Source organism: Musa acuminata, chromosome BXJ3-3 (genome assembly GCF_036884655.1).
Source record: "Musa acuminata AAA Group cultivar baxijiao chromosome BXJ3-3, Cavendish_Baxijiao_AAA, whole genome shotgun sequence".
NCBI lineage: Eukaryota > Viridiplantae > Streptophyta > Magnoliopsida > Zingiberales > Musaceae > Musa > Musa acuminata.
This window is the reverse complement of record NC_088351.1, coordinates 5,788,520-5,803,449: the sequence shown is the minus strand read 5'-3', so window position 1 is coordinate 5,803,449 and position 14,930 is coordinate 5,788,520. Positions and strand designations below refer to the sequence as shown.

General features: G+C 36.4%; 1 protein-coding gene across 1 annotated transcript; it reads left to right on the top strand.

Moving 5' to 3' along the window:
• Nucleotides 1–9,865: 9,865 nt before the first annotated feature.
• On the top strand, nt 9,866–11,384 carry LOC135632970 (uncharacterized). Its single transcript, XM_065141918.1, has 4 exons — nt 9,866–10,153; nt 10,225–10,407; nt 10,676–10,917; nt 11,090–11,384. The coding sequence occupies exons 1-4, from the start codon at nt 9,872–9,874 to the stop codon at nt 11,334–11,336; spliced, it is 954 nt and encodes a 317-aa protein (XP_064997990.1). The 5' UTR covers nt 9,866–9,871; the 3' UTR covers nt 11,337–11,384.
• Nucleotides 11,385–14,930: the final 3,546 nt, after the last annotated feature.

The following is a 14,930-nucleotide window of genomic DNA, read 5'->3' as shown; positions in this document are numbered from 1 at the left end:
TTTAAGAAAATAATTTATCTATTTTGATTTTATAATTATTAACGTCATATTTATATTCTTCTAATGCACCAACAATATTAATACAAACAACTAAAAAATATATGCAGTAGGATAATAAACACCAGACAATATATATATATATATATATATATATATATATATATATAGTATTATTAAAAATTTTAATTTTTTAAAAAATTTTCACACACATTCCAATAACAATGTTATGGATATAAACTAACTTGCCTAACATTATTTACAATAAAAGTGCATAAAATATTCTTTAAGCAATTTATATATAGAATTTTGTTGAGTAAAAACATACTTAAGAAATCTTTTGGATTTTTTGTTAATTTATAAAATCTGGTTCACTCTTTCATTACCTATGGATGATTGTATACGAATGAAATAACTTATTTAATAGAAGAGGAATAGTTTCAAGAGATCTAAGTCTTTTTTGTATGCATAAATTCAAAGCATGATAAGCACATCTAATATAAAAGTGGTATTTGTCAATGCACTAACAAAACCAATATAATTTTTTTTTAAAACCAAATAATATTCTTCTAAATTTATTTTTATCATTCTATAAATATTATCGGCTCTGTCATTCATTAAAAATCCTAAAAGCAATAATTCATTTTTGCATGGTTCAATCATTATCTATCTAATGACAAATGATTCTGATATAGGAGTGCATTTGCTAGTGATCACTCCAAATATCATCCCAAATAGAAACATGATCATCCGAAGGATGAAAAACTTTTTGTAAATCTTTTTTATTTATAAATATTATGTAAAGTGTCTAAGTAAGAGTGGTACGAGGAACTTGTGCAACACTATTTAAAGCCTCTTGATAATAATTAATAAATTAGATTTTTTCATCGAAATTAAAATATAATGTTCAACGAAAATTAACCTAGCTAATGCTTTATAATTTTTTAATGAAAAATAAAAGGTGGGATAAGTCGGGTACCCGAAAATTTATATTTAACTTCTCTTTGTACCAGCTTGTGTTGGATGTTTCTTCTTAATATACTCTTAGAATGTTCCATATTCTCCTTTGAATTTGAAATTTTGATCACAGTAATTACTTACAATATGGAAGGAGTCATTCGTGTTTTAAACCTTGAAGTGCAGTTTGAAGATGTTCGACTTGAGTTTTATTGTCGAATTGATTTCCTCCGACTCGACATCAGTGTTGATGTATTGGCTTTCTTGAGCTGCCATGATTGAATTTTTAAAAGCATATTTTTGCCAAAGAAACAAGAAAAAGAGCTCACGAGAGAGTCTATGAGCGTTCAAACTTCACTTCACCGAGTGCATAACCAAAACGAAAGAAACGAATAAGGATATTTATAGGGTTTTCAAATATTTACCCTTTCTAAAATATCCCCAAAATTAGTTATTATTTGACTATTGGAATGGCAGCTAGCTGATTCCGATTTGAATCGAACCATCGTCATGGCTAAGAGTATATAGCACAGTATAGTATAGTATAATATTGTATAATATAATGAGAATAGTATAATAGTGTAGTAAAGTACTGTATTATAGAGTATAGATAAGATACCTATAAATTAAATGAAAAGTTTGGTCTAAAAATTTTGAAACTCATGGAATACTATTTATAGGTATCTTAATAGAACTCAATCTACCCTTAAATAGTTCTTAGGCGACTTAGTGAATTTGATCCACTTGAATAATTGAAATGTTAGTACTTGAAGAAATACAATTGATAGGGAAAAGCTCGGCACCAACCAAATGTGGGAGCCTCCACTAACTCCCCCCAACCGCTAGCAGAGATTTATCTTACCTATCTTTGTTTTTCAAAATGGACCCACTCCTTATTAACATTGTAGTTGAAGAAATCATGTCCTACATTAATGGCTGACAGCATGCCCCAGTTTCCTTAGTCGCCTCCTGATGACATCCCTAGTCGCCTCCTTATTAATGATTGATAGTATGGTTCCGTTTCACCAGCTTTCCCTTCTGGACAATCGATAGTGGAAACTCCCTGCCTAACCCAAAGCGATAAGAGAGTTAGCCCCGAGACATCCCAATAATTTGCCCAAGGTACTAGAGGACAACGCCAACAAGTCACCCTCATTAATACCTCCACCATACAAGGTTAATGCATATCCAGATTGTCCGACGCCTAGGTATAAAAGCCAAGCCTTAGACTAAGACAAGAAGGGGGCAAAAACCCTATATTCTCTTATTTACATTGTTCATGCTATTGTCTTCCTTCATCTCCATCTTTCGTTATCTTAAGCATTAGAGGGATCGAGCCGAAATGCCCCCAACGTAGACCAGTTATGCAAGACTCCTGACGCTATCCAGAGACATGGCCAGGAGGCGACTTAGTAGCTAGGAGAATTTAGCTCTCCTACTTGGCTTCACCATATCAAGGCTAGGTCGCTCCCAACAAACCACCTCCCCTAGCGGGCTCTCTACACCAGTTGATCACGTCAGCTCTCCCCGTCAACAAAGAGGAGTCATTAAGAAGGACCTACACCTTTGGCAGTGAATCAACTAGGCCCACTCACCCGTCAAAGGTCTTTGTGTACCAACATTTTGGCACTAGAATGAGTGTTGAATATCATAGGAACATCCTTCCGTAGCTCCTCTCGATAAACACTCTACTTAAGAGATTCTCATATCCTTGAAAGTAGACAGGCAACACCAACCCCCACACACTATTAGCATATATTTAACGACCCAGGTCTACCCCCTCCTAGACACCTGTTGTCTCCTCTAAAGGCCTCTTGGACCTCACTCGCCAGCTCACCAAAGAGTTCAAACTCCACTTCTTCACCAATGTGCGGCTAAAGCCCTCGATTGTTGTCCTATGGGGGCCAAGGCAAAGAAAAGACGAGCCCCATGTTGTATGCTATGACATTCTCTTACTTAAGCGAATGATCCAAGGCCCGCTATGGCGGAAGCTGCTATAGCGGACAGTTATTCATTCTCCTGTTTACACGATCAAGCCAAAGCCCACCATAGTGGGTTCAACCTTTTGCTTACGTGGTGGAGCCATAGCCCACCACAATGGGTCCAACCTCCCACTTATATGGTGGAGCCCTAAAGCCAACCACAATGGATCCAACCTCCCGCTTATATGGTCGAGCCAAAATCCATAGTGGATCCAGCCTCCCTCTTACGCAATCGAGCCAAGGCTCACCACAGTAGGTTATACTAGTTTAGGTGCCTTGCAAGCCAATCATATGAGTGATGGCACGTGTGACACACTACATAATTTTTATTGTTATTATTATTATGATATTTTATCACTTTATATATATATATATAGTGACGTCCCTAGATCAATGCAGTGGGAATTGGATCATGATGAGATCATGATAATGAGACCAATTCGCTTATAAACATAAACCTTAAATATTCTCGATCATATGTTACTTAAAAAGGACATCGGGATAACCAGACAAACTAGTGTGCTATACACCCGTTCATATGATAAAGACAGTTGATCTCATAGTTGTTTATGTATGGACACTAGAGATATAGTGCATGTGCTCATTAGATAATGACATCACTGAATGATTCACTTACGGAATGTTGGTTGGTTAATGATACATCATCGTTAGATAGTAATTCCGTAGTCTTAGTTATGCGTTTGGTTCTTAGACATGAGACACTAAGGATGCATTGTATGAGTATTCCACTTTTTAATACTGAACTTATATGTATTGAGGTTTCAAATCTAGCACAACTAGTCATTGAGAGTGATATTCAACCTTCCTAGGGTAATTAAGTGTCATAGAGGATCATTCACTCTTGATATCATGAGAGAAATATCTCATGTGTTCTCACTTAGGCAAATCCCTAACCAAGGTTGATCGGATCACTATGGCGTAGTGGCCTAATACGTCCATAGTCGATGAGTTATAATGAATTATTAATAATTCACTGAATCAAAAGGAGTTCTAATATGTGCAACTCACAACTAGCTCGATATTGAGTCTAGAGAGTCACATACATATAGTTGATAATGCGACGAATAGAGGATTAGATATGTGATATCTAATAAGCCATTGTTTTATTGTATCCATTGGGTGAAACCCAATAAGAGCTCAAAGTGGATATTTAGATAGAGATCAAATTTTTATTAGGCTAGGGATAATTAGATGGAAATCTAATGTCTAATATTCTAAGATAATTGGATGAAGATCTAATGCCCAATAGGGTAAGATCTATTAGGGTTAAGTTGAGAAAAGCTCTTTATAAATATGAGAGGCCAAAGGGTCATGGGCTACTAAACTTCTTTGGTTGCCCACCTCCTATTCTCCTCCCTCATTTCTTCCCTTGCCATTAGCCCCATCAGAGGCATGAGAATAGCAAGAAGGGTCAGCCCCTTCTTGTGTTTACTATTGCGTAATGGTGTGCGAAGGCGAGGAAAGAATGCGTCGTGAGAGGAGGTGTGTTGTTGCTTCATCCATCGTGTGAATCACCACTAGAGAAGAGTTTGTGAGAGCTCCTTCATTCATGGATTGGGATATATAGATTAGGGATATACAATTTTTCCTATGTGAGAAAGTCTTACACGTGTTACGTAGTTTTCAGTTTTACGAGTTTTTCACTCTCAATTGTCGCATGAAGATCAGATATGATTCTTTTGGGAAATTGGTTTTTGCTTTATTTTCCTGCTACACATGTGATGCTCCTATGGTTTCCCAAAAGGTCCAACCTCTCGCTTACTCAGTTAAGCCAAAGCCCACCATAGTTGGTCCAACCTCTTGCTTATGTAGTCAAGCCAAAACCCATAATGGGTCCAGCCTCTTGCTTATGTAGTTGAGCCAAAACCCACCACAGTGGATCCAACCTCCCACTTACGCTATTGAGCCAAAGCCCACTATAGTGGGTCCAACCTCTCGCTTACGTGGTCGAGCCAAAACCTAGGTCCAGCCTCTCTCTTACGCGGTCGAGCCAAAATCCACAATTGGTCTAGCCTCCCGTTTACGCAGTCAAGCTAAAACCCATAGTAGGTCCATCCTCCCGCTTATATGGTTGGGCCAAAACTCATAGTGGGTCCATCCGCTCTCTTATGCAATCGAGTCAAAGCCCACCACAGTGGGTCCAGCCTCCCACTTATGTGGTTGAGCCAAAATCTACAATGGGTCCATCCTCCCACTTACACTATCAATCCAAAGCCCACCACAAAGGATATAGCCTCTCACTTATGCATCGAGCCAAAGCCCATCACAATAGGTTCAACCTCTTACTTACGCAGTCGAGCCAAAACCCATAGCAGGTCTAACATCCTCCTTACGAGGTCAAGCCAAAACCCATAGTGGGTCTAGCCTCCCACTTACACGGACTAGCTAAAACCCACAATGGGTCCATCCTCTTGCTTACGCGTTCGACCCAAAGCCTACCATAGTGGATCTAGCTTTCCGTTTACACGATCGAGCCAAAACCCATAGTGGGTCCAGCCTCTCACTTACATGATTGAGCCAAAACTCATAGTAGATCCATCCCCTCGCTTACATAGTCAAGACAAAGCCCATCACAGTGGGTCTAACCTCCCACTTATGCGGTCGAGACAAAGCCCACTACAGTGGGTCCAACCTCCCACTTACTTAGTTGAGCCAAAACCCACAGTGGGTCTAGCTTCTTGCTTACTAGTCATAGGTGCCCTATAAGTAAATCACGTGAGTGATGACACGTATGACATGCAATATGATCTTTTTGTTTATTATTATTATTTGGTATTTTCTTACTTTATGTTACATATTGAATATATTGTGATGTCCTTGCATTTATGCAATGAGAATTAAATCATGATGAGATCTTGATAATGAGATCAATTCCCTATAAACACATACCCTAAATATTCTCGATCATAGGTTACTCGAGAGGGACATCGAGATAGCCGGACAGACCGATGTGCTATATACTCATCCATATGATGGAAGCGGCTAGTCTCATAGCTACTAGTGTGGGGACACTGGGGATATAGTGTAAGTGCTCATCGGAGAATGAGTTCACTAAATGATCCGCTCACAGAATGTTAGATGATTAATGATACCTCATTGTTAGACAGTAATTCCGTGATCCCAATTATATGTCTAGTCCTTAGACTTGAGATACCAAGGATGTCATGTATAAATACTTCACTCTTTGATATTGGACTTATAGGTCTAGAAGTTCTAGGTCTAACACGACCAGTTATTGGGAGTGATAGCCAACTATACGAGGGCAATTGAGTATCGATAGAGGATCATCCACTCTTGGTGTCATGAGAGAAATATCATGTGTGTTATCGCTTAGGCAAATCCCTAGCCATGGTCATTCGAATTGAGAGAGAAAGTAGTTCTTCGGGAGAATCCAATTATAGCGAGACTAGAGTAGATTTCGTATAAGCCTAAAAACACCATGCCTGGTATATAATCTCCAATATATTAGATATATGGGGGACTATAAATATACGGTAACTAAGAGTAGACATATTCAATGGATTGGATCCCCTTGTATCATTTGGGGAGTATGGTCTAATACGTCCATAGCCAATGAGTCGAGTGAATTGTTATAGAGATAATAATTTACTGAATCAGGAGTTCTGATAGGTACGATTCAAAGTCAGTTCAATATTGAGCCTAGAGAGTCACACACATATGGTAGATGTTGCGACTAGTAGATGTTTGGATATGAGATATCTATCGACTCATTGTCTTATTGGATATCCAATAAGCCCCTGCATTATTAGATAGAGATTATTTGATAGAGATCCATTAATCCAAGAGGCTTGGATAATTGGATAGGGATCTAGTACCCAATATGATATGATTCATTATGGGTAAATGGTAGGAACCTTTATAAATAAGAGAGACAAAAAAGTTGCATAGGTAAGTCTCCTCTTGGTTGCCCCTCCTATTCTCCTCAACCGACAACCATTGTTTAGGACTTGTGGACAACAAGAAGGGTCAACCCCTTCTTAATCACTATGCAGCATTATGGTGCATATAGAGAGGAAGATCATACTAGAATTGAGGAGCATTGTCACCCGATCTACCATATGGATCACCGCTAAAGAGGATGTTAGTAGACTTTCTTTATCCTCTCCTACGGGTAGGATTTTTCAGGGATATACGATCTTTCAGGGATAGGATTTTTCAGGGATATACGATCTTCCTATATAACACATCTCACATGTATAGTTTTCAATTTTATAATTTCTTGCGCACCAATTTTCGCATGATGACTAAATATTTTTCTTTGAAAAATCTAGATTTTTGTTTTTATTATTTCGTTGTGCATGTGATGCTCTCTCAAGATTTCCCAATACCGCTTATGCGGTCGGGCCAAAACTCATAGTGGGTCCAATCTCCCGATTACATAGTTAAGCCAAAGCCCACCATTGTGAGTCTATCCTCTTGCTTACGTGGTGGAACCAAAGCCCACCATTGTGGGTCTAACCTCCCACTTATGCAATCAAGCCAAAACCCACAGTGGGCCTAGCCGGATTATGTAATCGAGCCAAAGCCTATCATAGTGGGTCCAGCCTCCTACTTATGTAATCGAGCCAAAGCCCATCACAGTGGGTTGATAGTCCCACTACGACGATCGAATCAAAACATGCTACAATAGAAGCCACTACGACAATCGAATCAAGACCTTCTATGGTGGACTGATACTAATACTCCCGCCATAGTGGTCAAATTAAGACCCTCTATGGCAGAAGCCACTATGGTGAATTTATACTAATCACTTATCCTCCCGCTCATGCAATCGAGCTAACACACTCCCATCTAGGTGGTCGAGTATCTATCCCCAAAAGCAAAAGAAGGGGCAGGCCCAAAAGAAGACCCAATCTGGACAGAAGGGGGAGGTAAAAACAGAGAAGGAAACCTCCCAAAGAAAGAGGGGGAGGTCGAAAAATGACAAAGAGTACAATGCGAAAGAGGGAGAAGGAAGATGAAGAGGGAAGGAAAAAAGAAAGGGGTCCCTTAGGTCAACATCCATCACTCCTACGATCACCCTTGCAAAAGAGTGTCATCCGCCTCGATATAACTCACACCAACCATCATAACCTTAGCAAGGAATTCATAACAAAAATAATGCTTATGCAAGCATGTAATAATATAGACAAAAGGAAAAACGATATACTTTAAGACCCCTTTGCAAAGCCTCGAAGCACGACTTCTGGGGAGATGAATGATAGGGAAAAGCTTGGCATTGCCAGCTCCCCTTACCACCTTAGCCAGCAACACCACCTAAACCAAATGTGGGAGCCCCCACTAACTCCCCCTAGTTGCAAGTAGGGATCTATCTTGCCTATCTTAGTTTTCCAAAGTGGGCACGCAAGAACCACTCCTTACTAATACCGCAATTGAAGAAATTATGCCCTCCACTAATGGTTGGCAATATGCCACAGCTTCTCTATCCACCTTCTAGTTGATATTTTAGCATAAGCTATGCCTCTACATTAATGGTCGATAGCATAGCTTGGTTTTATCAGTCTTTCCTTCCGGACAGCCAATGAAGAGCCCACTCCCTGCCTAACCCAAAGTAGTAAGGGAATCAACCCCTAAGCATCCCAACTATCCGCACAAGGTGCTAGAGGACACACGTAAGCAAGTCATCATCATTAATGCCTCCACCATACAGGGTAAAGGGGGCCTGAGCTAACGCATGTTCATACTACTCGACGCCTAAGTATAAAAGTCAAGCCCCAAACCAAGATAAGAGGCGTGGGCAAATACCTTCTAATCTCTCATTTACATTGCTCATACTATTATCTTCCTCTCTCTTCGTCTTTCGTTGACTTAAGCATTATAGGGATCGAGCAGGGACGCCCCTATCGTAGACCAATTATGTAAGACCCCTGACGCTATCCGGAGACATGGCCAAGAGGCGGCTAAATTGGTAGGAGAATCCAGCTCTCCTACCCAGCTTCACTATACCAAGCCAAGCTGCTCCTAGCGAACCACAACCCCTAGTGGGTTCTCTACATTGATTGGTCATATTAGCTCCTCACGTCAACAAAGAGGAGTTATTGAGAAAAACCTGCACTTTTGGTAGTGAACCAACCGGGTCGACTCACCCGTCGATGGTCTCTGTATACCAACAATAATAAATGTGATTTTTCATGATTGTAATAGATGATACCATCTTGAAAATAAGAATCACAACAACATAAAAAAAAACATAATTGAGCTTCATGGTACAGCCGATTGCACTTCAAATTGAAGATCTAATCCCTTGTGTTTAAATCCTAATTTATTTATTTTTTCATCGATCAAAATAGATTTTTCGAGTCGGAACTGGTAATTCGAATCAAAATTGGAATCGATATAGTTCTAAAATGAGAATCGAAACTCTGATTTTAATTTCAAATCGGATAGAATCAGAACCGAGATCGATAATTCTAAAATCGTGATGAACATTAAGTTCGTCAAAAGAAACATATGCTATATGCCACAAGAAAATTGTAACCAGTAATCCCTGAAGAGGAGCTCAGATATGTATCAATCTTCCAAACTTATAAACATCGAAATCATAAAACCATAATGATGATTTAAGTTCCAAATCAAAGCATTCTATAGGTAAATATTGGAAAAAACATATTCATTTTTAAATATTTACAGGCTGTCGATCCTAGAAATAGAAAGCCCTCAAGATACTGGTCAGTTTCTGTTCACAAAAGGAAAGTAAAAGTACAACAGAATAAACCGAGGATCCTGAGATGGATAGAGACATAAAGCAGGTAAGCTGCCCACCGACCCCAATAACTCTTAGCATTAACCACTCTTAAATCCCATCTCCCAACGCCACCCGTCACGACAGGCATGCATGCATGCACGCTTATACAAAGATAGGGGACTGTGAGCACCCAAACGCGGAAGTAGAGATGGAAGAGATCACTCACAGGACGGTAGCTGTGAACGGCATCAACATGCACGTCGCCGAGAAAGGAGAAGGCCCCGTGGTTCTCCTCATCCACGGCTTCCCGGAGCTCTGGTACTCATGGCGGCACCAAATCGTGGCCCTCGCCGCCCACGGCTACCACGCCGTCGCCCCTGACCTCCGCGGCTTCGGCGACACCGACGCACCTCCTGCCGTCACCTCCTACACCATGTTCCACGTCGTCGGTGACCTCGTCGGTCTCATCGAAGCCCTCGGTCGAGATCAGGTCAGTGATCAGTCTCCACGTACTCCGTCCTCAGCTGCGGTTTATAAGGGTTGTGTTCCTGATGCAACAAGGTGTTCGTGGTGGGACATGACTGGGGCGCATTGGTCGCGTGGTGCCTGTGCATGTTCCGGCCGGATAAGGTGAAAGCGTTGGTGAACCTGAGCGTTGTTTTCCGGCCGAGAAACCCTACCGGGAAACCAGTGGAGACTCTTCGGGCCGCATATGGCGATGACTACTACGTTTGCAGATTCCAGGTCTGAGATCTTCTTCTCGAGCTTGTCACCGTCACACCCTCATTTGAAACACGAGAATCTTGAAAGAGAATAAAGTGCTATCTACTGTACTCTGAGAGAAGAGCCAGAGTTGGTAGTAATGAATGTCCATTACTGGTCGGTGCAAAAACGTTGGCTTGAACATTTCATATCTGTATATCGAATCTAATAGTAGGACATAAATTTTGTTGTGCTATATTATCTTCTAAGTAGATTTATAGCCTTCAGGAAACCGGTCTTTACGCTGCAGGAACCTGGAAGAACTGAAGCAGAGTTTGGTCGAGTTGGCACTTCCTTGATAATTAAGAAGTTCTTAACATATCATGATCCAGGTCCTGTTATCGTACCAAAGGAGAAAGGATTTGGAGATGCCCCTGACAAGGAGAACGCCATACCTTCTTGGCTGTCGGAGGACGACCTTAATTATTTTGCAGGCAAATTTGAGAAGTCTGGTTTCACTGGAGGATTGAACTACTACAGAGCTTTAGACCTGTATGCATATGCTTCGTAAACTTTTAGATAGTTGCAATCTGTTTGTTTGACTAATGCGTCTTTTCATTATCGCATGAACCGAAGAGATCATCTTAGATTGTCTTTACCAGCTGAACCAGTGATCGAACCTCACGTACAATTCATCCTAAATTGTTTACGATGGAGTTTGCAGGAACTGGGAGCTGACGGCACCATGGACTGGAGTGCAGATCAAAGTACCTGTGAAATTTATTGTGGGAGATCAAGACCTAGCTTACCATTTTCCTGGTGTTCAAGACTACATAAGCAAAGGTGGATTCAAGAGAGATGTTCCCTTGTTAGAGGATATGGTTGTCATGGAAGGAGTAGGCCACTTCATTAACCAGGAGAGACCACAGGAGATCAGTAACATCATCCTTGAGTTCATCAAAAAATTCTGATTCACCAGCATCACACCATTCTGGTTTTCTACATTCCAATCTTGTTGCATCTTGCAGTGAGGTCTCGAGCTGTAATAAAGTTATCCAAAACTAGAAGCAGAATGTGAAAGGAGATCTTGCTGTTGTATTTTCTTGGACAAGTTCATCTGAAAGGTAAAATAATAGTTTTGCCAACAACATCAATTTTTTTACTATTTAAGATCGACTATATAGTATCTTACCATTATTAAGATATATAAAAATTATATTTATTTTTATAATATTTAAATCTTTGTTTATAATTTTTATTAAGACCTTTTTAAATCTTCCTCCATCTCTCATTGCATTATGAATGATAATAATTTCATCTTTTCTAATTATAGCATTCATAGATCTGTCAGATATATATTTGTATTATTTTAAATGATTATTTCTTATTTTATCAATTTCTATGATACATAAATATTCACTAATTAAAATATTTTTTTATATCTTTGACATTAAGTTCACATATATACCTTAATATTTTGATCTCAGCAATATAAATTTATCGAATACTTACATTCATAAAGTATTATTAGTTTAACAATTACTTTATAAATTTTTTCTCTTAATTTCAAAGATATTTTGTGACACGGTATGATGTCGTAATTCTATAGGTTTTTCTATAAGAATATAATGTAAAAACTTAAACAAATAACTTTCAGTTATATGTATTACATAATCTAATCAATAATCTATCTATCTACAAGACATTCATGAAATTCAATAACTCATTCAAAGTTCTTAACATTTCATTCCAAATAACATACATACAAAATAATCTTAATATATAATAAAATTTAGATTTTTATTTTTATTTTATCCATAATCACAAATGAGCTACTTCTCATATTTGAAAAACTTAGAAATAATCATATGAAAAAACCATAGCTCAGTAAGCATCATGACTCATATACTAACTAACAAATTGTATCATAAATAAATATTTTTTTAAAAAAATAATAAATATTTTATGCATTCGATATATATTTTTAAAATAGGCATAAATACCAAAATTTTCTTCATTTTTATATAGTTTACAAAAAAATATTTTTTAGAACATGTATTTTCAAAATATAAAATGTGATCCTTTTCGTAACGACATATTGCATAATGAAAGCATAAACATAGCTAACGTCATAGCATAAATTAGTGTAACTATTCACAAATAACATAAATATATCTAATCGTTCATAAATATAAATTTAACTAAGTTGTATAATGTCAAAATAAAAGCTACAGTCGTATTAATGACTATGACCATATTATATCATAAATTCAGATAATATAAATCAATAAATACTTATAACATAACAAATAACTATTCAAACTACATGAATTTCTAAATTCTTTTGCTTATAACATAACATAACATTTAAATCAATGTTATACTTATAAAAAATATAAATTATTTTGTAATATTTTAAATAACAAAAGCTTGTAAATCATGTAAATCACATGTATTTATCAATTCCAAACACAAGCATTAATAATTTTCAAAATAAGCTACATAGAATTATCGATACTTATCTTGATTGTATATTCTTGATATAAATATATAATTCTGATGCTTTTTTTCCCTCTTCTTATTGTTCCAACATGATTGTTTTTCCTCCTCCTATTTCTTTTTTATAACATAAATATCAAATAATCTAAGGACGTCATAATTAATGATATTGTCATGCACACTAATCTAATCAGTAGGAGTGTAATAGAATTCAAAAACGTATCTGATACAACTTTCCTAAACTTAATTCGAATTTATTTAATATCAAAACGGATCCTCAATCATTTTTCTTTTCTTTTTATTTTCTCTTTCTTTTGGGCTCCTCTATATGAGGCGCAAAAGCTTCTTTTCTTTTTCTCCTCTCATTTCTTTCTCCTTTCTCTTTTCTTTCTCTCATCCTTTTCCAACTGTCCTCTTTTCCTTTCTCCCTCCTTTTTTGTTTCTTTTTTTTTCCCTTCTATTTTCACATACTTTCTCCAATTGCACGAGATCAGTTAAAAAAATATTAATGTATAAGAAGATATTAAAAAAAGAAGACTAAGAGAATAATTTATATTGATAAATAACAAAAAAATTAGATTATATATATATATATATATATATATATATATATATATATGTATATATATGAGTCTAGCCCACAATATATCAACTTAAGTTTTTGGATTAAATTAGTATCTGACTCAATATATATATATTAATCTTGACTAGTTTGACTCACTCATCATCATAAAATTTTTAATATGGTATCAAAGCTAAAGTTCATAAACAAAAAGAGTGAATAAAAAATAATTTTTAAAAAGAAAAAAGACCTAAATGATTAAAAAAAAAGAAAGAGAAAGAAAAAGAGAAAGAGGGAGACTTGAGCTAACATGAGCTTAGTAACTAGAGTTAAGCTTTCAGTGAGGAGAAAGTTAACTACACCAACTAAACTATGGTTGTGAATAATTAAATCACGAATATGTATATGAGTCGCACCCACAATCTATCATATTAAACTTTTAATTGAATTAATATCTGACTCAATATATATTAATTCTGACTCATCAAGATTTTTAACAACATCCCTTCTCTATTTCACCTTTCCTTTTCCTCCTCTCTCTCTTTTTTATTTTTATTTTCTCTATTTCTCTCTTCCTTTCTGTCTCTTTTCCTTCTGTTGGTCTCCTCATAATCCCCTCCAAGGAAGAAGCGATGGGTGTAAAAACCTTTTTATTATTTTTTATAATTTAGTTCGTATCAATTTTTATATTTACATTCAGATTCTTATCATACAAAACTCCACATATCCCTCATCTTATATTTAATCATCTTATTTTTATTATATAATAATATCTTCATCAATATATTTATTTTATTGAATAATTAATTTATTTAAAGAATTTTCTTACCCTCCAACTTGATTATAAAGTTCTATCTATTCCTAGTATTACTAGAATTACACCTTATATATTAAATTTTAATATAACTTTATCAAATGTATAATTATCAAATGCTTTAAATATTTAGAAAATAATAGATAAAAAAGTATATTTTATGATAAATTTACCATTTTAATATAATCAGATAAAAAATTTTAAATGGCCCAAATATATACTAAATAAAAATATAATTATGTAAATAAATATGAAATATAAAAAATAAATAAATAAATAAAAATTTTACCCTATAAAAAATATAAATCATCTTAGTTTCTCATTAAATCATTTTGATAATATTATAATTATAGATAAAATCACAAGACATTTTCAAATTTTAAAAAAATTACAATAGAATCATGTAAATGTTGAAATGCTGATCCTATCCAGACCAGATGTGATTTGAAAAATATTTATCAAATGTTAATTTATATTTAAAATATTTATTGGGTCCTAAATGCACATTTAAAATGTGTTTCCGAGTGCATCCATAAGTCTCTTGCTACCCAACCAAGAACAAGATTTCCACGCTAATTGTTTGCTTAAGGTAATAATTCGCAAACCTTTCTGTGTTTGGTTAGTTGCAGTTAGGTGATAAAGATGTAATGGAGATTGTGTTCTTTCCTTCCAACCCATCATACCTTGATA

Coding starts and splice junctions, on each gene's coding strand:
- LOC135632970 (XM_065141918.1), top strand. CDS start 9,872: ATGGAAGAGATCACTCACAGGACGGTAGCTGTGAACGGCATCAACATG. Junction 10,408..10,675: donor ACTACGTTTGCAGATTCCAG/GTCTGAGATCTT, acceptor TTTACGCTGCAG/GAACCTGGAAGAACTGAAGC. Junction 10,918..11,089: donor TACTACAGAGCTTTAGACCT/GTATGCATATGC, acceptor TGGAGTTTGCAG/GAACTGGGAGCTGACGGCAC.